The sequence below is a fragment of the Haliaeetus albicilla genome, chromosome 24 (genome assembly GCF_947461875.1).
Source record: "Haliaeetus albicilla chromosome 24, bHalAlb1.1, whole genome shotgun sequence".
NCBI lineage: Eukaryota > Metazoa > Chordata > Aves > Accipitriformes > Accipitridae > Haliaeetus > Haliaeetus albicilla.
In genome coordinates, this window is record NC_091506.1 from 18123595 (window position 1) to 18148682 (window position 25088).

Sequence of the window (25088 nt, forward strand, 5' to 3'; positions counted from 1 at the left end):
GTGGCAAAGACATTTAAATTATCAGTTGTGCACTACATAACTTAAACATTCGCTTTGCTCCTCTTCAGTCATCTCTCAATATGAACTTCTCTTTAAGGTACGTCCAGAACACAAACATAAATATCTTCTTTTATTAAACCTGTCATCTGAATAACAGTAGTGAACGTGTTGATAAAGAAAAAAAAGCAGAAAAGAGTTTAGCATCTTAGTTTTTATTTACCTTCATATTCTGCTTTCTTTGTTGCTTCCAAGTTTCTCCATTCAGTTCCTACAAGCCTGCTGAGCTCTCCAAAGGAGTAGTCTGGGTGCTGAGCTTTAATCACAGCTCTCATCTCGCTGCTAAATAAGATGTACCCACTCATGTTGATCTTCCTTTTTGATCCCTCCTTCTTGGTGCTGCCCTTAACAGACTTGGGAGTGGACTGTGAGAAAAAGCAGTTATGACCACAAGTGTACAAAAGAGAAGCTTCTCGACATACAAAATTCAAAGCTGTAAGAAACAGTATTTTAAAATATTCCCGTATTTCTCTTGAACATATTTGCACAAGGACCATCCAGCCTTAGAGCCCCTAAAGAGAGACTGCATCTAGTGATGCATGACAAGAGCATACGCACACACTTATGAAAAGTACATAGGCAAACAAAAAAAACCCCACAATATTCTGATGCTTTTCAACCCTTCCACACATAATACCACCTTTATAATTGAGGCTTCAAAAAATTCTCTGCAAGACAACACAAAATGCTTACTATTAGCTAAAATGATTTCAAACTGAACGAGAGGACTAAGGAGGCTGAGTAGCAAATAAGTGACTCTCTGGAAGGCCAGAAGAGAATAAAAGTAATTGTGTTATGTCACAGATTTCATCCATTATGCTGTTCAGAAATATTGCCAACACAAGTTGAGTAAAACATTTTATTTACCATTGCACATATTAGGGAAATGCTTCCCCATTTCATCCTTGGCCTTTGCAACCCCTACTCCCCCGGCTCTACCTTCCACTCTTCTCATCCCTAAATACTCTCTATTTTGCCTGCCAGACTTCCCCTTCTCTCTAGTGTTCACCTTTCATTACATAAGTAGGCATTTCTCCCTGAAAAACCCAAAGCCCAGTTTTACTGATCACTGTTTACCTGCACAACAGGTTCACATCACATTCTTATGTTGATGGATGTGCTGGTTTTGGCTGGGATAGAGTTAATTTTCTTCATAGTTGCTAGCATGGGGCTATGTTTTGGATTTGTGCTGAAAACAGTGTTGATAATGCAGAGATATTTTAGTTACTGCTGAGCAGTGCTCACACAGAGTCAAGGCCTTTTTTGCTTCTCACCCCACCCCACCAGCGAGCAGGCGGCGGGGGGCACAAGGAGTTGGGAGGGGACACAGCTGGGACAGCTGACCCCAACTGACCAAAGCAATATTCTAGATCATATGACATCATGCTCTGCTGGGGGAAGAAGAAGGGGGGACATTGGGAGTTATGGTGTTTTGTCTTCCCAAGTAATGGTTATGCGTGATGGAGCCCTGCTTTCCTGATGATGGCTGAATGCCTGCCTGCCGTGGGACATGGTGAATGAATTCCTTGTTTTGCTTCGCTTGCATCCGCAACTTTTGCTTTACCTGTTAAACTGTCTTTATCTCAGCCCAGGAGTTTTCTCACTTTTACCCTTCCAATTCTCTCCCCCATCCCACTGTGAGGGAAGTGAGTGAGTGGCTGCGTGGTGCTTAGTTTCTGGCTGGGGTTAAACCACGACAATGGATAACAAAAATTCTGCTCCTTTGATTTTCCCACCATGGATGCTCCCGTTGAGAGCTCCTTGATGTTTCCAGACATCAAAAAATTTAACCTATTCTGACAACCACTGAGACACCACAGCTGGAACCCCCTTTTTGAAGACTCCTTCCATCTATATTTGTCACAGGGGACCATAATTCACCCATACTCTGATCACCAAGGCCCACAAATGTATCATCATACCAAAACCCTCAAAAGGCCCTTCTCATAATCCTGAACATTACGAATTTCTCCCACCTTGAAAAGTGTAATTCTTTCCAAATACCTGGTGGGGAAAAAAAGGAAAGAAAAATATACACAACTGTTTTCTTCCTATCCTGAAATTCTGGCCACTTTACTAACTCCAGGCAGGGAGAAGAGCTAAAAAAACCTAAACCCTGGAGGCTGCAGGCTGAAATTTGAACTGGCCGATCAAGACGTCCCAGGTACACTGAGGTGACCTTCTTGGCCAACAGGGATTAAAATGACCACAGATCAGATTCAACAAGGGTATAAATGGGGTCCTGCCAGAGGACATGTGGGAATCAGTCCTCTGTGGAGCAGCAGGTCTGCAGTCGGGGACTCCCACTTGGGTTGGGGCACTGCCTGAGGTAACCCCGCAAAGTAGAGAGCCCTCATCTTTTCGGTGGGTGATATGCACATTTTGAGTCATCGCTTTTGAATCTTAAGGATTCTTAAGTCAGCTGTGTAGTACTAATTCCCCTTACATCACTGAGCCTGTAGTTCACTACTGTTACTGGAGTTCTAACTTTTCTACTGAAGAATAAATGTGACTTTTAACACCCATTGGGTTTGAGTGTGCGTGCATCCGTAAGACTCCTTCTACTTGCCATTTTGATCCTGCAGTTCAATACTCTTCTCTCAGCTAAAAACAAAGCTCCAGCAATACCAAGATGCCTAAAAAGTCCTGCTCATCAATTTAAGCCAGGCACTGGATAAACTGAGGCATACTTGTATGTTACTTCAAACTTCACTGTATTAATTTTCAAATGGCAATCCACCCTTAATGTTTTCGTTATGAACCTAAAGACAACACTTGTCCTTTTGGGAGGAAGTCTTCTAGGTTTGTCTCTAAGATGGAGGAAGTGAAGAAAAGTCCATACAGGTTTTGGGATGACACACAGGGCACATACAACTCATAATGGCTTTTCAGGCAAGCCCACACTAACAGATGCAGAGTTCTCAATTCAGAAACAGGAAAATCTAATGATATATGTGGCCTCTTAGACATCTGCACTTAGATAGCTACAAGTTTATCAGCTGGTTTTGCCTCTACAGTGTTTGCAACAGTTTTCGATAACAGTAATCTAATGTAAAAGCCTACCCATCAGTTTGGCAGGGCAAACAGGACTTTGAGAAACTGTAAGAATTCTGAATTTGGTTCTTGTATTCTCCATTCTTTTACATCTCCGATATAACCATTTCTAAATGAACAGAATCTTTTCTATTTGAGTTGGGTAACTGCATATTCAGTTTTAAATGTATTAAGAGAAAAAAAAAAACAGAACACGTTTTATTCCTTTTCTCAGCCACACTGCTGAAGCAAAAAATGAACTTGCACATCTTTTTCTTTTTTAGGTTTGACTTGATTCACAGCAAATTACAGCAGGAGAGCATCATCCACCTATCTGTCAAGCTCCACAATACCATGTATTTACTTGTCTTGACTCCTTTTACCCTTAGACGTAGTAAGAGTTTCTTTGTTATCAGGAGAAAAAAAAAAGTTTAAAAGTTCTGGGGTTTAATAGTTGTTAAATAAAATTCCATACATTTAAGAGAACATGAAGCAAACACATGCTTTTTACCTAGGAGCTGTGTTTAAAAAGACACTTTTCATTTGGGACATAAATAGAACAGATTATCTGAAGAAGAAAGTTTATTTCTGTCCTATATGTTAAGTTACCTCTCCACCAGTTAAATTGTGCTCTGAATGCCAGCTCAGACACAACATGCCTGTTCTTTCCAAATCAGCAGCTTGAGGAATATGCCAGGGCACTTGTGTATCATCATTCACTTCTTAGCATACATTGCTATTGATCCTTTTCAGCTTTCCTTATTTGTTGGGGTTTTGGGGGGTTTTTTTGGTTTGTTTTTTTTTTCACTTCAAGTTCTAGACTTCAGAGTTCACATCTGTCTAAAGGTATATACACACATGTTGGATATATCCACTGAGCCTTACTTCTCACTAGTTCTCCTGAAAGCTCTGCAAGACTGTCCCATTACAAACAATTGAAAAAAATTAAAAAATAATGCAACTGTCAAGCTGGCTTTTTAAAGAGATATTTTATATTAGTATTTAAATAAAACTTTTCAAGGGAATCTGAACAAAACACAGCTATGTAGGAAGACAGAAAGCAAAAGCGATCAAAAGACAGTGAATGATGCAGAAGGCAGTTTGAGGACATCTTTAATGTCCAATGATCTCTATTTAAACTGCTTGCAGCTGCCATGCTTAACAATGGTAATATTTTGATTTATAAAAAGTAACCTTGCCCTTCCTAAAGTGTTACATTAGGTGGTTAATGGTGGTAACATGCTTTCTATTTGTAACACTCTGCAAGAGTTTTCATGCTACTTATGAAATTCAGCACATTAAAACAATAGCAGCAAGACAACCTTGCACAGGAAAATGCATTTAGTGGTCTGCCCACATGGCAAAAATCACAATCAAACCAAGCTAAAGCTTTCAATTTCATCAACTCTTCTTCATGACATCCAAAGACAGTTATTTCTATCCAGGGGTCACATCCTTTCTTCACCTACCAATGAGGTTGTCACTTCACAGTCAATGTAACCCAGCAGAAATCCATATTGCTGGTTACAAATGTGTCTGAAACTCCTTCCTGTTCCCAGCAGGTCATTCCCATTGCCTCTTTAATGCTAGCATTAGCTTGGATGTGTCAACGTAATGAGACAGATAAAGGGTTTAATCCAGTTGCAAACAAACTTTTTTTGTTAGGTTAATTTCTAGTTAAAGCAGTTCCTTACCCTGCTTCAGTATTCAGTTACATAAATACCAGGACTTGTGTAAGAAACACAGCAAGAGAGGGAAGGGGATCAAAAGTCCCCCATTTAAGCAGCTGCAATGATTCATGTTGCATTCAAGTGGCATATGACCACACACAATTCCTCTTTTACTTCCTATCCATTTATCAGCAAATTAATACTAAAGCTTCTAGGACACAGAATTCTTCTTTTAACAAGTTCTTATTTCCAAGTAAGAATGGTAACTCAATGCTAAAAAAGTGGTTATTCTTTTTCCTTTGAGGATGATGTACAGCATTTTCTAATAAAGTAGCAAAACTGTAACACCCAAAATGCTAGCTTTTTTCAAAATGTAAGGAGAAGCTTAAAAATGTGCATTAGGTAAATCAAGAATTACAATTAAACCCTTAAATCCCAACTTTATATTTAATACAAGGATCTGATATTTCTGAACAAGCATCATAGAAAACCTACTAATTAGAAATAATGTTAGCATACCATATAAAAATGTACCCTAGATTTTCCTCAACTGAATGATTTCCTTTAAAAATATTTTAACGTACTTAGATATCACCTGGATATCATATTGGATATGCCAAAACTGTACCGCGTTAATTTATTCCACAGACTCACAAACTGAAGTATAAATCTCTCCTGTGTATACGATAAAATGTTACTGTTTCTTTGTTTATTTGGGTTGGGGAAAGAACGTGGAATATAAAGGTTTAAAGGTTTCTCAAGGAAGATCCTCACCTGTGGCGGAGTATAAGGCATTATATCCAATTCACTAGCTAACGGGGTCTGAAGCTGAGGCATAGAAGGTGTTTCAGTCATATCACCTTCCTCTTCTCCCATCTCTTCCATGTCCTCATCACCTCCTTCCAACTCAGCAAATTTTGCTTCTAGCTGCTGAATCTTCTTTTCCAGTAGTGGAGATGGTTCCTTCTGAGGAACTATGGGTTTTCTGAAAGGTGAAGGAGGAAGACAAAAAATGGGTAAGAATACACTCATACTTTACAAGAGATAGTATATATTTTTTGAAGAGAAAACCAACTTTTCTTCCTTTATCTTTGAACAACATGGAAACAATGGTGACTCCAGATGTGCCTGTGCTTCCTTTCAGAACACAGCAGAAATCATTCAGTGTCTATGGCCAGTGTTTCATTTCAGTCACTTGTTTCAAGGATTTTTTTAAATTATTTTTTAACTTTTTGTAAGTTAGAAGGGGATTTCAATGCAGCAAATACTTCACTCCTGCAATAGAAGGCAATTAACACCACACCTTCCTCAGATTTTACATTTTACCTGTTAGAACTTAATATTTTTATTAATACCAATCTTCACCAACTGGAAAGCTATTTGTAACCCATAATGAGGACTTTGGTAAATTCTCTTGGATGTCATTAAAATACTAATCTGATAATGTAACGACTTTTCCTAAAGTCAGGAGAAGAAAAGGAAAATGTCCACTGGTATTAAGACTATGAAAAGACTGATGTTATCTGGACTTATTCCCAAAAGTGTGATTAGTCAAAATTCACCTTCTCCTACAACTATGACTTTTACATATGTACTGTGTCTGGCTGGGATGGAGTTAATTTTCTGCATAGTAGCCCGTATGGTGCTGTATTTTGGATTTGTGATCACAACAGTGTTGATAACACATTGATGTTGTAGTTAACTGCTGAACAGTGTTGGTTCACTGTCAAAGGTCAAGGCCTTTTCTTTTTCCCACTCTGCCCCTGCAGCAAGCAGGCTGGGGGTGGACAATGAGTTGGGAGGGGAGACAACCAGGACAGCTAAGCCAAACTGACCAAAGGGATATTCCATACCGTATGACATTGTGCTCAGCAATAAAAGCTGGGAGAAGGGAAGAAAAAGAGGGGACTTTCAGGATTATGGTGTTTCTTTCCAAGTAACCATTACGCATGCTGAGGCCCTGCTTTCCAGGAAATGGCAAAGCATCTGCCTGCCAATGGAAAGTAGTGAATCCTTATTCTGCTTTGTTTGCGTGTGCAGCTTTGCTTCAATTATTAAATTGCCTTTATCTTGACCCAGGAGGTTTTTTTCCCTTTTGCCCTTCCCATTCTCTCCCCCATCCTGCTGTGGTGGAGCAAGCAAGTGGCTAGGTGTGGGCTTAGCTGCCAACCAGAGTCAGTCCACCATGATACAGAAGAGTGCGCAGGTGACCCCCCTCATTCCCATCATATTTTTACCTAAAATAGTATATTTCATCATCTACAACTTTTGCAGAGAGTGAAAACCTCTTCAGCCCTTTGAATTTCTTCATTTGTTTGTCGCTTTCATTGTAGCGGCTCTCACAAAGAAAAACATCATTTTCAGAGATTTCTGTTGGTCTGCAGGAGAGGAAGTCTTTGAATGACAGAACCACACACTTTCCTGCAGAAATGAAAGAGTTGGGTAAGACCGCAGCCACGCTTGCAGACATTTTACAAAAAGTGTGGAGACTCAAGTTTTTGCCAGTCTCGTAAGTCTGGAAGATTCCCAGTATTTGGTAAAACTACAGAAAATACACCAATCGATATCCCTATTAAATAATGCCACTCACAAGAAACCTACACAAACTTAATGCAGCTTTTGGGTTTTTTTAAAGAATGAGAAAACCTGCAAAATAACAAAACCCCATGACCACTAGTCAGTTAACTATATTTAGCACAGCATCATTACTACAAACCAAGTACATAGTCAGCATCTTATGCAACAAACCAAATTTCAACCTCCTTCTGGACCAACTTTCCAGGTAACACATACTGGAATAATTACATTAATAAGTGAGAATAATGGAGTTTTATGTTCTCTGGCTGCAAACAACGTTCACTTTGATATCATACATGTAATTCCCTTATTGTAAGAAAGCTTCCTTATAGCGAAAATTCTCACTACAGGTCCCAAAATCAGGAATGCATGTTAGAAATGGACTGAATAATCTCTCCTCCCCCACTCAAGATGAAAAAAACATACTTGGAATCAAACCTACACGTAGCTATAAATCACTTCAGATCCTATAGGAAAAGAAAAAGAGCGTCCATTGGATTTAAAGTTGTTAACAATTACCCAAAATGCAAGTCATCGGACAGGTCTCCTCCAAGTTACTCAAAAACACTTCCTTCTTATAGAACATTTTAGTTGGTTCATGTTCAGTTTCTTCAGGATGTATAAAGATTGGACCAAAGAAATATGCAGCTCCATCTCGCACCCACATCTTTTCAATTCTGGAAAGAAAACCAAACCACTGACAAAACGAAGGGCCATCCATCCTAAATGAGACAGCTGGATGCACTAGGTTGTTCAGGAAGGCTGTCAGCAAAAAACGAGTACAGAAGAATAGCCTGCTCCAACTGTACAACTGCATCACCTTTTTATTAGGTGGCTAAACTTCTACCTCAATCTATTAAGAGCTTGTAACATTTGCTTCATTCAGAAGATTTTTTTTTTCCCCCCATCCTCTTTTATACCCTTTGCAACGAGCCCGTCTTTTGTCCAAGTTATTTTTATAGACATAAACTGCAAATAAAGAAGTTGCACTCACCTTCCTACTCGAGGTCGCACTAACCCATGTGATTTTATGAAGACACAGTCCCCAACCTTAAGCCACATATCATTGTAGCAGAGCTGTTCAAAGTAATGGCAACCAGGTTCTCCATTGGACATTTCTACAGGAACATCTTCTTTGTCCTGCAGAAGAGTATGCATTTAGGAACTTGTGAAAGAAGAAAAACCAAACACATAAATAAAAAGATGCCAGGTGCAAGGAAAAGACTTTGCTCTATTTTTATGTTACCAACAATAGGTAAACACTAAACAGAGCTGTACATGCCAAAGTGAGGGGCCTTGAAATTTAAAAATGAAATAGCAAAGCCAAAGATACCCTCCGTGTACGTCGCAAGCTTTCCTATTCCACAAAGCTGTAATTTTGCCAGAACAGTAATTTACAGGTCCTTTTTTGTTCTACTTCTTCAAAGTTAACTGGCCAAGCCAAGCCTTGTCAGCTTGTTTTGATGGTTTGTTTTAAAGGACAATAACACGCGTAAGAGGCAAGAACTGAGTATATGGCCAAGTTAACATACACAGAAATTGAATGATTTAACTCTCGTATACAATAATATGAACACTCCATGCATTGCTTGCAAATTCATACCACTTGCCCTATTTGATTTCTTTCTTTTTAGTCAAAACCCACATTGTGCCTCATTTGATCTTTTAGTCTAGGATTTCAGAAAACCAATGAAAACACGGGCTATCTCCCCAAGCTGTGGAAGGAAAAGACCCTACAAGTTTTCATCCTCTTGGCAGAAATAATTCCTTCTTTTGTCATGATGTGAATAAATACAGCAATATACAATAAGTGTCTGATTAAAGCTGACAATGAGTGTGCTGGGTATTCTGTTCTGAGGTTCTGTTAGAGAACTCAATGTAATGTGGATTTATTTTATAACTCTCAGTTTATTTTTTTTATGGTTCTAAATTTATTTTAGATAAATTTAATTCAATTTAATACATTTAATTGAATTTAATACATTTATTTAAATTTATTTCTTTTATGACTCTAAATACAATAAAATAAACCATTTTACCCAGTATGTTGGATAGAAATATTCTTAAGCATTTTGACAATAAACCGCTCAGTTATCAACCATAAACAGGTCACAAACAACAGAATATTACGTATTGCTTACTGCTGCTTAGTTACTATTTTACTGAAATACTACATAATAAAGCATTTCAGCATTGCCGTGAACTAAAACTAGACATTTAGTTCTACTGATTCTTTAGGATTAAGGCAAGCTTTACATTAAAAGTGTAATTTTCTTTTCTGAAGTGGTAAAAAACCCAGCCAACCCCTTCACATGATCACAAGAAAGCATTTGTAGAATCTAGCAAATATGTACACAGTTTATTTTCTGTTTAGTCTATTTATATTTTGTTTGTATTTCTTTACAAATGTGTATAACATAATTTATAACAGAAACATTACATTTATTTATATTTTATTGTGTCTGGATGCTGTGAAACCAAAGTCATGAGGGCTCATATTTTGTCATTCTTTACCTGTCAAACATAATTGATGTTCCACTTGTTATCTTACATACCTTTTCAAGATGAAGGATACTTTCTCCCACCTTGCTGTCCTCCAATGTTTCAGTGTGTTTCTCCTCATCTACTTTGTCTGTATTAGCAAACACAGAAGCAACACGGACCACAGGCAGGGGCACGTCTCGTGGGACAAATCTTACAGAGCTTACAGGCATAGTCCACAGTTTAATCTTTTTAAAAGATTTTGTCTTCGCAGAATAACGTGACTCACAGACATAGACATCCTCATCTCTGAAGTTTTCAGGACACAGTTTAAAATATTCCTGCAGATTGAAGAAAAAATATGAAATATTTCAGCAACACACACACAGCCCCCACAGACACACAGTGAACTCCCTCTCATGCTTCCTGTTGGTTTTTTTGTTTGGTTGGTTTTTTACGTTTCTATCAGACATGCTTTTAGACTAGTAAAGGCTTTCTAATGAGTTCTTTTCTTCCAGTTTGACATCCAAGTTATACTAAAAATTAAAAGCAAACAACAAGAAATCCCACCCTTAAAGAGGAGGCTAAATTCAATACAGGTTGTCACGTGAGAAAAATTAGGTTTTATTCATTTACCAAAACGGTACATTAACAAGTACAAGACCTGCAGCCTAAAACTACCTTTACAAGATTTCTGAGCTTTAACTTGGAAAGAGGACACAATCACCAAGTTTGGGGAGGGGGGGAAATTAAGCTCCATGCTCATTGATATGTGATCGTGATACCTCAGCAGCTGTAGCATGTTGTTCATACAAACACACTACCTTCAGAAAACTGGCTGAGATAGGTATGTTGCAAACAAGCCAAAAATCCTCTGCACAAGGATGTTGTGGAATCAAACCTGAGACAGAGACGAAAGACTTCATCCTCTTACCAAGCCATTCAAGTCTCCCTCTGCCAAACCTAAATCTACATGCTTTTATGGGAACCTTTAAGAAGTTACCTGCAATTTCTCTACCACATGCTTTGAAAAATCAGTTAGCTAATTATCTAATAAGCGTATGATTCTACAAACCAACAAGCACAAGGAAACACCATCACTTGGGTGAACTATTTATCTCATGAAACAAATGAAGAATACAAACAGTACACAGGAACAACTCCTATTTTATTTAAGTATTAGTAGAATGTCTCTGTGTTAGAATCCCTACAGCTCTTCAAGAAAATAGAAGGGAATGTGTTACTTGCTTAACAAATTGGACTGAATAGTCTCTCACCTTGACAAACATGACCACACATTTGCCTAAAATTTTGCTAACAGGAACTTTATTGTAATAGTCACTTTTAAAAACTTCTTTCTCCAAGAATTTTCGTGTTGCAAGATGAAACGTTTCATTTGGTCGATAAAACCAACAGCCATAGAGCCATTTCTCTCCTTTAAAAAAAAAAGATACAAAAATGAGAAGGGAGAAAGAAAAAGAAAAAAAATGCAAAATGGCATATTCTCTAGTGCATGAGCAAGAAAAAAAACAACTACAGACTGACTGATTAATCAAATAGCCATGTAGTCATTTATAATGAGAGTAAACTGATTTAAAACAGGATAAGATTCTTTAACTGTTTCAGATTGCTTAAAAAGCCCACTAATTGTTTTTTCCCCAGTAAAACCTGACTCAGCAAAATAAAGGAGGAATCAGTTCTTATTTATAAATCTTGACTTTCAGGCCTTGAAATGGCTTCAAAGTCTACACAACAATCACCTGATTATTTGAAGAACCTTGGATAACTGGTTTTATGTTTTTTAAGAACTATTTCTTCTGCGTTATGCTGTGACAAATCAAATTGTTAACAATGAGTTATAAAGAAGTTACAAATATGTACTATTTTTCTAAATCAAAGAAAACCTGTAATCTGTAGACTGAACCAGAAGAAAAAGTACTATTCACTTTCTCCATCACAGACAAACAAACATAAGAAATGTCCAACTGGCCAATGGTCCATCTACCCAAATACACTGCATCCAACTGAGTGAGCAGGACAGGCTATCTGGAGAATGCATTTGATCTTGGCCACTCTCTGTAACTCATTTCACTCCTTCTACAGTCATTGCATTAGGGGTGTTATAGAGCTATTCTCTTTATCTGGCTGTTATTTGCTGGTTATTCCCTTTATTATTTGGTTTAGACCTGTTGTACATGGACTTGTCTCGCCCATTTTTGAACCTGCTGATGTAATCTTGCCTCCACAAGCTCCTGGGGAAGTCACGAGGGTCACCACCCACTACATTAAAAAGCCAAACACTTTCACATGTTTTAATCTGATTTATTAGCGTCAGTGTGTGCCCTCCAACTCTAGTACTGCTGGATTTGTCGAACAGTATTTCTGCATTCACCTTATCTACCCACTTCATGATTTTGCAAACCTTAATTATATCCTGCCTTGCACTTCTCTTGAAATTTAAGAGTCATGGTCCTTTTAACCTGTCCTTGTAACACATCTGTTCCACCCCTTTAAAAAAAAGTGCCACCAAAATGGTACATTCCACTGTATCCCAATGTAGCTCTCAGCAACTGTAGTTTCCAGGATTGCTGAGAATGCACCATGCTTATCTGATACTCCTGACATCTCTCTAGCCTTCCTTACACTTAAGAGAAGTACCTGCTGCAAACAGAAGGCATCACTGATGAGAAAAAACAAAATAGTACTTGACATGGCTTGATTTGCCTAGGAATGTAAGATTCGGCTCATTTCTAAAATTTAACAATGGCAAGTTCTGAAACAGAGTTGTTCTGTGGAACATATGCAGTTAAATGTGCCCAACTTTGTTTCAGATTTCTCAGCACAGAAAAACTCCATGTGTTCTTCTGCGCTTAAATTTCAAGGAGCCCAGCCCACTTAGAAGAGCCTGTTCTCTGGGATGCTTACGATTTAAGAATAGGTGGAGATGAACAACAAAAAAACCTGTGCTGATCCAAGAACTTCATATTTGTGGAACAAATTGAGTTCCTCTATTGTGGAACAAAGCAACTCAGAAAGAAGAAAAATACTCACCAGTCCACACATAATTCTGCAAATAAAATAACATCTACACAACAAAAGCTACAATTGGAAGTTTTGAACATTGTTTTCCTATAGCAAAGGCATCCTTACCAGCTGAATCTTCCCACAGCCTCTCAATACAGACTATGTGAGGTTGCAAGTTGGCTTCAGCAGGCTCAACGTACACATAATCTCCTACATGGTACATGCTGTTCTTGAAGCTGCAATCCTGGCTGTAGGTCCGATGCAAGCTTGACAGCCCAGCTGATCCAGAAGAATCTTCACTCTTTTCAGCTTCTTATTTCAAGAAGGGAAAAATAGATGTTAGCAGTGCCACATTTCCACGTTAGCCAAGATTACTGATACGAACACCCTCACCCTTTGCTGAGTGCAGAAGTGCCATATGCAGAAACACATAATACCTGATGCATCCCTCTATCGCTGACTTCCATCGTGAAGGAAGGGTTTAAGTGTGTTTTGTGCTGCTAGCCTTTCTGCTACCGGTGCTGCTGAAGGTTGGGTTTCCCTTCTTCACTTGAATTTTACTGAGCCCTCCCAGTAAGTGAAGAGGAACTCAATGACAGCACTGAGCTCAGAAGCCTTCAGAAAGACATGGTTTGCTTTCTTTGAGGTTTTTAGCTCTCAAAGGAAGACAGAAGAAGGGCATCACAGCTGTTGTCCCTTTATAATACTGAGCCTGGTTGGAGCAACTAGATTTTACTGCTGCTGACATCAGTGCTATGTGGGAAGATGAACCACGTTAGAAAGACAATTCAAGGACAAAGAGCTAACAGCTCTGCTCCCATATGTGGAAAGGGGCAATCAGAGAGCTTTATTCATCCCCTTAGACATACTCCATAATGATTATATGGACAGTAATGGCCAGGAGCTATGAAACACAAAGTACCTTCACAGTAGGTTTCTTGCTCTACAAGATAGTGCAAGCCCATTCCTCTTCACACTCACAGTAGCCAAGTAAGAAACACAACAGGCTTACTTAAATACCATTTCTTTAGCAGTGTTAGAAGTATGATCACAGACAACTCCATCAGCACATCAAGAAATCAGTATTTGTCAAAAAGGAAATGACCAAAAGTCAATTGGAACAGTCATTAAGTTTATTATCAGCAGAAAGCTATAGTAAAAAACTATTGTTTTCTTTTATAATATCCTTGAAATAAGACTACTGGTACCCCAATGTGCTCCGATTAAAGAGTTTACATAGGTTAATATCTACCTAAATCTCCTTCTTAAAAGCCATCTGGCCTGGTTGATAAGGATCAAAATAAAATAAATCTCTAACAACTTTAAAATACTAGACCCTTGCTGGACAACTAGACTATTAAGGCCCCTTCAGTAGGCAAAGCTGCAGCAACAGCAGAGCATACATCATATGCATAGGTACATTTTTCAATTAATACATTTAAAATTAATGAAAAGAAAGAAGCTACCTCTCTTCTCTTCCTCTCTTTTGAGCTTATCCTCCTCTATTTCTTTGGGCAGCTTTTCCTTCTTTTCCTTTTCTACATCGTTGTGAAGATGCTTGGTGGTATAGCTGAGAGCGGGTGACAGAAGAATCTCTCCGTTCTTACAAAGTTCATCTCGAATTTTAATAAAGAACTGCTGAAGTTCAACCGCATCCTCGTAAATCTCTGAATCAGTCCTGTACAAAAATACGTACAACAGGGCAGAAACATAGTTTGCGGAGAGTCAAACAGGATCCTAAACACATACACATCAATTGCCACACTTAATGATAAAAACTAAAGCTTCACTCTACCAACAGATTTCTGTGCTTACTCATAATAAGCAGCAGCAGACACTAGCAAGCCATACTCCACCTGCTACTCTGCTCTCAGTTTGTATTATAGTTTACCCAAAACAATATTTTTGTATACGCCAGTCCTAAACATCAGAAAAATCAAAGGTAACTAGTTGCAACCAAAAGTACTTGCCACTGGACCTCTACAATCTGTTAACTTCTGAAAACTTAAGTAATAACAGTATTATTAACAAAACTAACTTATTTTAATTACACATGCTTCTGTTAGTAGATGTTTTAATATAATTTTTTACCTCCTCTCCTTCAGAGTCAAGATCTCACCTGCACATCCCCAAGTACCCTACCTTATTCAAGTAAAACATGGCAAGAAGTTGCCAGTGTTCGGTTTTTGCACAATATTACCATAACTCATACAACTGTGATTGCTCCAAAAGAGTTGGAGCAGTCAAGCAGTTAGTGAACAGCTCCTCCTCTTCATTTTTTCAATCTGAAAGTTAGCACAAACCTGGTTTTCATGTCGTGTACCTTTGGAAGATTAATGTCAAAATTATCTCATGGCAGAAAACTAATTTTTTCCTTGTTTTTAAATGAAAGCATACATGCCACTGAAGACCTGATAGAGCTTTTAAGATTTAGTTTTCTAAACACCCATACCAAGGAAAGCAAACACCTTAAAAAAACCACAGCCTTTGTCTAACGTTAACATGCAAAACTCATGTGATAAGACAAAGGATACCTGAAAAATATGGCTTTGCTCACCTATTCATTCTCCTTGCCCTCTCCAGTACCTCAAACATATTCTCCTGGAACAAGTCCAATCTTCTATAGCGATTATTTTCAACATTTTTTCGGATAATATCAAAAGTCAGAGGAGGTTTATTTGGGAAGTTGGGATCAACAGCAGGAATCTCAGCTAAGGAGTCGCTGTAGCATCTGCCCTCATCATCCTGGTGGCTCATAACTGATACAAAAAGGTTATGGATAAGTTCCTGAATTAGCAAAGTGACATTGGGCACATGAGAATCCTCATCTCCTTCTATTTCTCTCCGAGTTTCAAGCAAAACTTTATGCAGGACCAGGGCATCTTTATAAATCAGAGATTCTGGCTCGTTATATGTGCAAGCATTATTGAACATCATTACAAAGTCCTCTACCATGGAATCAATATCCTGGTATTTATTTGCCATCATATGGCTTCTGATCTTTTCCATGTCAACGGGCTTTTTAATGGTTACATAATAGTCAGGAAGTTCAGACCGAGATGGCAGCCTCAAGAAGATGGCGCTCAGTCGCCTGCCTCGTTTATCCGTGTAATTCTTAACTGCTTCATACACCTCATTCAATTTCTGTTGCATTGGAGTCATGTATTTCGATTTTTTAGGAGAAATGCCACTTTTTCTACCTAAGCAGACAAAAAAAAAAAAAAAAAAGAAAAAATCATTACAAAAAACAGAGCTTGCACACTTCTTTGTCCATCTCCTTTGCACCGGAGAATTGCTTACTGAAGAACCACTTTATGGTATGACCAGAAGACTCATAACATGGAGCCCATTCCAAGCTGCAGCTTCCTTTATTTTTCAAAATTGTATGAATATTTTTTTTAAATGTTGTTTTTGGCAAACAGAGAATCATATGTTACTATGTGGTCTACCTGGCAAAGGTCTCTTCAGACTAAAGCATGGAAAACATCTTTTCCTACTTAATGTTATTAATAACTCCTCTAAATTCAATTTGGTCTTACTAGCTCTACATGAATTTCTCTCTACAGCTCTTAAAAATCCAGTCATCACAGGGGTTTCGCTATCACTAAAATTAAGCGTTCTAAATATTATCAGATTCCTTTATGACAGGTTTATGCCAAATTAGAGAGGATTATTACAGGTAAAATGTAAAATAAGGCCTCCCATGGGATTATCAATCAGATTAGCTTTTTGTTTAGTTCAGGATATCTGTTACTGTACTGTATAGTCTCTGCCTGTGAATTCTCTACTACCTGTATGTTATCTAGGAGCTGCACATTTCTATTTTCAAGAGGGCTGTGTGCAGTTATTTTCTTTAAGCTTTTCTGTGCAATTTTATCCTTCTCACTTTGCTAAGTTCTGAACACATATTAAGGGGACATAAGATTTGAGTAGCAGCAAATCTAGTTTGTAAGGGCAACAGCTCTAGAAACAGACATTGTTGGAAATTTTACTTCTGTGATTTCATAGCTTTCAATAATTTTCCAAAAAAAGCTCACATTTCTTTTATCATTCTGTGGAAATCCCAGACATTTGACTAGGGAAATTAAGAGCTTTACTCAGTTTGAGAAGCACCTTACTTGTAAGCAAACCCAGCAGCACACATGAAGTGTGCTAATGAAGTGTTACTGAGCACATAATGCAACATCTAACATTTGGATAACACCACATGACTAAATGCCAGTCATTCCAACCATTCCTACATTTTCTTTCTTCATTCTAAGTTACTTTTCCTAGAAAATGCTATATGCAACAACTAAATTCTATTATATGCACATATAAACACACCATTGCTGTCGTGATTTTGAAAACATAATTCTACTTTGCATGTCAGTGTAAATTTGCAGATCATGTCTTCTGTTCTAAAAGGAAGATCTTTTAATCTGTATTGTTGGGCTTTCATAAGTGTTGAAATGAGACATAGCAATGTACGACGTTGCCTTACTTAGTTTTAGTTTAGGGGATGCAACATCATCATCTTCAGCTAGGGGTCCCAGTTCTTTCCTTTTTTCTTTAAGGATCTTTTCCAGCATATGGGCATCATTGTACACCTATTAATCAGTAAAGTAATCAAAAAACAAAACAAAACAAGGTTTACTGTGCTTAGACTAGTTTAGAACTAGCCCCCTAGAAACATTTAAATGTTAGTTTGAAAAAGCTGAATGCAAAACCAAGTACTTGATTAAAAAGAAGGACTTGTTTCTCAAATGTACACCTTTAATAGACTTATACAGGTAAGCAGAACTGATGAACACCATCTAAATTAGGGAGATAACACTCTGAATAAATTATCCAATTAAGCTGCATTTCTATTCCCAAGACTACAAAACAGCAAGGTGCAGTTGTCTTAGCAACGTCCTTATCAAACCATTCTGCTGAGCAATGAAAGATCTCTTGAACTATTGTGATTCCATCAAGGTACAAAGGACTCAAACAGTCCTCCTGGGTCTTCGAATACAACCCCGGTGAACACAACTTCATCATAAAGTCCTGTACAGTAGCTGATCAAGTTCCTCATTAGAAATAGCTGGAGGTTTCTTACCACCACTCTGTTCCATGACATCACGCTTGCTGGCTGAGAAACATCACAACATAGAAACACCCTACCATATATTTGTAGATGAAAAGCATATTCTTTTCAGACTCCTTTTGCTAGGCTAAACAAGTCAGGTCTTCTAGTCTGATCTCCCACACTCTCCACTTCCATGAAAACAAAGCTGCTTTCTTTCCAACTAAGACATCCCTTCTTAGAGGTTCTGAGCTCCAAATCACATGCTGATGACCATTCACTGTGCAAATACCTTCATGTGATTAAATGAGGATGAATAATGAGAATTTGATAACCAGCTTATTTTTTAAAAACATACTAGGAAACATTCAGCTGGCATTCTTTGTAGTGGAGTTTAGCTAACAGGAAATAAATCTAACCTTCGCAAAGGAGAGTGTTGCATTTTATGTTCATACAACTATAGACGAAGACAGAATTTAAAACATCAGCAGAAGGAAAAAGTCATATTTCTATTTTAGTTCAATAAACAATTATCATAAGTAATGTGAGTAATAGTCAAAGCTAAAGCATCCTAACATAACTTACATGTCTGCAAAGAAGCAGAAAAGTAAGTGTGACTGCAGAATCAAAACAGTACCTGGGAGCCTTCTTCATTATAATGCCTTGCATTTCGGAACATGAGCTTCATGTCTTCAATCATGGCTTCTTCCCCTACATACTTATCATTGCGGATGTTGTGTTCTATCATTTTCAAGTCCATTGGTTCCAAGATAATTTTATAATAGTCTGGATAGTCCTTTTTGGATGGCTTAACCATAAACAGATCACAGAGCCGTCTGCCTGTGCCCGGTTCTCGAGCTTCCAGAACTGCATTGTATAAAATCTTCATTCGTTGCTTTCGTATATTCTTTTTACTGTTAGATTAAGGAAAAGAACGAAAAGGAAAAGAATAAATGTCAGGGGCTCTTTTCCCCGCTTCCAATACTAATACCAAAATGACATTATCCTCTACCATGAAAAAACAACCACAACCACCTAAAAACACACACGAGAAGTTCAACATTAAGACAGTGTACTAGAAACACAGGTCCACTTGCAAATAATGACAGCATTGTAACCAGCAGTCTGCTAAATAAACAGAAAACCAACTTTAAGATATGATTTTTCTCTCATTCACCTTGAAGTTTAAGTGTTCTACAGAATAAACCAAATAACTAGTTTTCAAGAGTGCAAAGGTCAAAAGGAGCTCTAAGCACTTTCCAGCTTCAGAGAAAACAGATCAGTCAAGACCTCAAGATCTAGTGCAAACAGTGAAACACCCCCCAGCCAGTATCTTCATGACTACCTCTGCTGAATACAGAATATCAAAGACTTGAGCTATTTATCTTGGAATAATGCTGTACCTTCTTCAGTACCAGATACAAGAAAATAAGGACATCAAGAATGTAGTAGAAAGAAGGCTCTGAATTGCTTAAATATATGTCAACCACAGTCAAATAAAGTTACAAGTCAATAAAGTTCACCAAAACTGCAAACCCAGGTAGAAAATGGCTACATACATGCTATCACCACAAACTTTACAGTCATCCTATGTGTAGCTATTATGGTTGTCTCAAGAAATCTGACAGCACAACCAAGACACAGCTTATCAGGAAAACAGTTATACATGGCTCCCTGTACATATACTACAGGATCTATAAGCTAATCAGGTAAGGGAGAGGAAAGCTTATGCTAATAATGTATCATCTCAGCTCAGATACCGTGGCACTCTTAGAAATGCACTTTCTACAAAGTCTTTTAAACCAGCTTCCAAACTGCAATCTCTGTAAGACTTATTCAAGTAGTTATAACTTTCACCATATTATCAGTAAAGGCAACAACAACAACAAAAACTATCTTCATTAGCAGAATATGCAAAACATCACTGTACAACTTGCTAGAAACCAAACTGCATCACAGATTTTCCATCATCTGGATCTTTTCCTCCTACATTTAAAATACACCTAATCCAGCATAGTCTCATGCCTCAGATAGCTCTTGCTCCTTGGTGAGGTCAGCAAATTAAGTAATGAAAATTAATGTCATACCATGTAAGAAAATTCAAAATGTATCTTCTATAGGTTAAAAACTTTTTTCTGCATTATTTTCACTGCTGGAAACCATTAGTGGTTCATACTAGCAGATGAGCAATGCTAGAACAGAGACATGCTTCTGAGTTCCACATTTCAACATGTTTCCAAGTTTCAACATTTAATTCAATGGAGGTAGGTAAAGCAAAACCAAAGCAGAAATAGTAAAAGGCCTGCCAATAAAGGGGGACATAAAAGGGGACATTCAAACAACTCTCTTTTGTGTCACTATTATTTTCACAATGGGATGAATGTTGCCTGGGTTATTAGTTTCCTTTTTCAGCAACATTTTGGAATTCCTCTCAGTGCGTCACTTCTGCTATCAGCAGCATTTACAATCTTCTTTTACTTCCTATCATTCAGCAAGTGAAACTGATAACAAGTATTGAACTGACAACATCAAAAGCATTTTCAGGTTCTCTTCAGGCATGAGGAAAATAAAATAATTTTGATTTCCCTTATCGATGAACACAACTTTTTCTCTTTTACTGTTCTGAGATGACAAGGCCTGACAGATTTTTTCTTTTAGGCATTTCAGTATTCTCTTGCACAAGGTGATCAAAAACCACATAGGGTTAAATGACACTGATGACAGTTTGACTTACTTGATTGGGTTAGTACTTCTCTTTGAATCTGAAGATCACAAAACTAGCTATTTTTACAATTTGTTCCTTCCAGATCTTCACTTGGTACTGTGGTCTCACCACTCAGCACCTTTCTTCTTGCTAGCATCCCTAGACTGTAGTACCTAAGTCCATGTTAACATTTTATCTCTGCAGATAGTTTGAGTACACATTGTTGCACTTACTTGATTGCTCTTAAGTGAGTCTTTGCTGATGCTCCATTTCATTCCCTTCCTCCCCCCAACAACTGCTGTTACTTTGACAAAAAAAGAACTAAAAATACAGGAAGCTGAAGGTCATAAGCAACACCAAAGAAAGATCCTGAATTACAGTTTTACACTGGCAGTTGCTACTATTGCAATAATATTATCAGAAGTCAGAACTTATTTCAAATGATACCATGAGGCAGACTAGAGAAACTATCCCTTGTTGGAGTGAAACGCATCACTAGTATTAATTACTCAACAGCTATCATTGTTAAAGAATGCTTTCCATAAATCATTATTATTGCTCACTAAAAAAGAGTATATTTTAAATAATTGTGAATTTTGTTTACATTACAGTATCCAGAATAATCAACCTGTTATACTCATTATAAAAATTATACAGTTTATCTATTTGTCAGATATCCTCCTCAGCCCAGCCACTGACAGGTAGGTAACCAAAGAGTGCAAATTCAGAAGGGAGAGAGAAACAATCCTCTAACACTAATGATGAAAACTTCTCAAGCAGAGTTCGGGTCATGGAAAATGAAAATGTTTATGCCAGGAGACTTCACCAAATAAAAATATTTGTACAGTAATACTATAAACTTTCAAAAAATTTATTCAACTATAGTGTTAACTTTAATTACATTCTGAAATTGCTATCCAAACTACATAAATAGTCATATACTGGAGAAGTAGTAGAAAAGAAGCAATAATTGCTAACAACCTGTGAAGACAGTCCACACACTAGGCTAAAAAAAATAAAACACAAATAAAAATCCTGAAATCCACTGACAAAAATCACCTAATTCAGTGCAACTACAGTGTCCATGCCACTTACTGAAGTTATGTTGACAACTGCCAACTAATAGGCCAAAAAAGGAAAATAAAGTCAGCAAATAGTTTTGAATTAATTAGAACGAACACTTAATGAGGTTAAGTTTCACAATTACAAATCCTTACACAAATGGCTAAAAACCATGGCTTAATAGTCTCTTTAGCAAATAAAAGATGTAGCACTGTCATGGTCAGCAGGAGCTACAGAAGTGCATACCTTTTCCTTTTTGAACTTCCAGTATCAGATGTAGCAGAAGAAATCATACTGTCCCCATCCTCAATGTCATCTCTCCTAGCAAGCTCCTTCTTCTTTGCCTGAAAAAAAGAACAAATCCCTGAAGCCAAACTCACTGCTGGACATTTTCAGAACAGTATTAAACATCAGAACAGATCAGATGCAGAAAGAAAGATACAGCTATGGGTTTTGAGACTAAACCACCATCAAAACATTTCCAGTGATTTCTTTAATATAAGTTGGCCGACATAAAATAGGAGTATAATTATTTTTAACTGTCAGAAGAATTTTTGAGGAACCAATTTGAAAACAATGCCATTTCAGACTGCAGCACTTAGCTAGAATACTTCATGAAATTTGAAGTGTTTTAGCATCCTCCAGTTACCTGCAAACCCTAAAAAAAACCCCACATCATCAATTTTCTCACAACTTAATTGGGTTAAGAGTCATAGTAAGGAATAAAAGTGACCAAAAGAAATCACAGAAGGCAGCAGGTGTGCTGAAGAAAAATCACCCTACGATGCTCTTCATTCCCATACTTCCCTCTAAGCAAGAAAATACTACTGCAAATACAGGTCTAGTTAAAAATTATTTTGGAAGAATATTCATTGGGGAAATAAATTCACATGTGAAGTTATATCCTTTTGATTGTTCTACTCCACATACCTGCATAACCTGCTGCATTTTCAGTACTCTTTTATAGATGGCAGAATTGGGAACATTGTAGCGCTTGGCATTTTCAAACATCAAGTTCAGATCAGCCTCCAACTGATCTAAAGTTTCATATTCATGGTTCTTCAGTTTTGTTCTGCAAAAGAGAAATACCAGTTAGATATTTCACAAGTTATACATTGCAAAAGAGTTCTTTAACATCTTCATTTTCACAATAAATCAATATCCAAAGTGCTCTAATTACAGGAACGTGTCTTCTTTTTCTGATGCTGCAGTAACATCTTCCAATTGTAACTATATTAGGGAAACATATCTCCTCTTAAAGAATGATTTTAATAATTCTGAAAGCTTCCCTCTTGAAAGTTGTGCAGACTGAAGTCCTGTTTTCATACTCAAACGAGATGTGGTACAGATGAGGCAGAAGCACAACCTGCTGAGAGTACTCCACTACACCTCAGCTGTGACCTGTAGGTCCTGGGTATGACGTCAACGCGACGGGTTAGCTCCGCACAGCCATGACTTCCCTACACACCAATCCCACTCATCTTCAGTGAGAACCAAAAGTGCGCAACACCTCTCATGTTAAAACCCCCTCCAATATTCGCCTTCTCTTAAAACCACCTGGCTGTTGATTGGTGCTACCCACAAAGTGCACTTCATGTGAAAACAGTTAGAAGAGGACTAACAACAAAAAAGTCATTTTTCATATGCTAAACAGATGAATCAGTGCACTAAGTCTGACAATAACTGAATGTGTTTTCTCATATTTCCTTGCACAAGTGGTTAAAGTTCTAGCCAACTTTTTTAAACCTTCCAACACCTCATTAAACACAACAGAATATAGTAATCTGCAACAACACAAAAACCAAACCCTATCACAGCTGCAAAACACAGTCATCCTCCTTCACATCTCCTTCCTCGCCTGCTTGCTTGTCACAACCACCCGTTATGTACCACCTTTAAACCTAGTCTGGTTTCCACAGCACCTAGCTGAACGCAAACCTGCCTGATGGAACATAAGCACTACCACAAAATAAATTTAATACAGTATCTTTTAGTCCTAAACCTTACCTGCCAATGTGACCTTACAGCTGAACCAGTGAACAAAGAGTAACCATGTTAAACTTGGGTTAAACAGACTCTTCACTGGTCACTAAGGATGAGGAAGTCACAGCTGGATTAAACACGGCTCGGAGTTGAAACTGCTATAAAAACTACTGAGAAGTGCACATGTGTCTATAAAGCTGTCATGATGGAAATACATTTTGCAGGAAACATCCAACTAACTGCACATTGCCAGGATGGCAGCTGCATGCGCCTTACTGAAATGTAGCGTATTTCTTTTTCATTTCTTTCAGATCTGAAGAACTAGTATGTCCTCAATGATTATGAGAAAAGCGAAAAACAATTTTGGACGAATATCCTAAATGTAAGATGTGGAGAAAATTACTTGTTGCCATTCTCATTTAAAATGAACCATTTTAGGTTCATGTACCTTTTTTAAGACTTCAAGACATCAGTATCTTGCAAACCTTTATGCATTATTTTTTATATTATTTTTAATGTTTCCAACTGAAGCAACAGAAAATCAAAAAGCTTTCCTGTCAGCTTCACTCACTCTGCAAATCCAAAAAAAGGAGAGTTACCATGTTGTGGTTTAAGCCTAGCCAGCAACAAAGCACCATGAGGCCGCTTGCTCGCTCCCCGTCACCCCATGGTGGGATGGGGAGAAGAAAACATGAAGAAAAGCTTGTGGGTTGAGACATGGACAGGGAAGGATCACTCACCAATTACAGTCACGGGCAAAAAACAGGCTCAACTTGGGGAAAAAACAAAATCAATTTAATTTACTACCAGTCAAATCAAAACAAGGATATTAGGAAGTAAAACCAAACCTGAGAACAGCTTCCCCTCAGCCCTCCCTCCTTCCCACCTCAACTCCACTCCCGGTTCTCTCCACCTCCTCCCTCCAGTGGCACAGGGGGCCGGTTCCTCACACCTTGACTCTGCCGCTCCTTCCTCCTCAGAGGAAGGACTCCTCACACTCTTCCCCTGCTCCACCGTGGGTCCCTCCCACTGGAGACAGTCCTCCACAAACTTCTCCAGCATGAGGCCTTCCCACGGGCTGCAGTTCTTCACGAACTGCTCCAGTGTGGGTCCCTTCCATGGGCCGCACTCCTTCAGTCACAGACTGCTCCAGCGCGGGCTTTCCCATGGAGTCACGGCCATCTTGGGCGGCCTCTGCTCCCCCGCTCCCCTCCTGGGCTGGGGGGACAGCCTGCCGCCTCACCGCGGGCTGCGGGGGCATCCACCTCCTCAGGCGCACCTCCTCCCCTCCTTCTTCACCGACCTCGGTGTCTGCAGAGGGGTTCCTCTCACATTCCAATCCCCTACTTACTACAGGTTTCCCCCCTTAAATCTGTTCTCCCAGAGGCGCTACCACCATCACTGACTGGGTCGGCCTGGGCCAGAGACGGGTCCGACATGGAGCTGGGGA

At 38.4% G+C, this 25088-nt stretch overlaps 1 protein-coding gene across 16 annotated transcripts in view; it reads right to left on the bottom strand.

Annotated features, from left to right (window-relative positions):
* The window catches only part of PBRM1 (polybromo 1), a 69203-nt gene that overhangs the window by 15835 nt on the left and 28280 nt on the right, over window positions 1–25088 (bottom strand). For all 16 annotated transcript variants that reach the window (XM_069812426.1, XM_069812436.1, XM_069812423.1 and 13 more), the window contains 14 exons: window positions 22586–22727; window positions 21902–21999; window positions 18527–18803; window positions 17326–17431; window positions 15400–16042; window positions 14309–14520; window positions 12969–13154; window positions 11096–11253; window positions 9893–10159; window positions 8332–8477; window positions 7857–8014; window positions 6998–7181; window positions 5535–5745; window positions 221–422 (listed from right to left, as the gene is read on the bottom strand). In XM_069812426.1, the coding sequence (XP_069668527.1) occupies window positions 221–422; window positions 5535–5745; window positions 6998–7181; window positions 7857–8014; window positions 8332–8477; window positions 9893–10159; window positions 11096–11253; window positions 12969–13154; window positions 14309–14520; window positions 15400–16042; window positions 17326–17431; window positions 18527–18803; window positions 21902–21999; window positions 22586–22727 (2990 nt within the window). The remainder of the gene's footprint in view (window positions 1–220; window positions 423–5534; window positions 5746–6997; window positions 7182–7856; window positions 8015–8331; window positions 8478–9892; window positions 10160–11095; window positions 11254–12968; window positions 13155–14308; window positions 14521–15399; window positions 16043–17325; window positions 17432–18526; window positions 18804–21901; window positions 22000–22585; window positions 22728–25088) is intronic.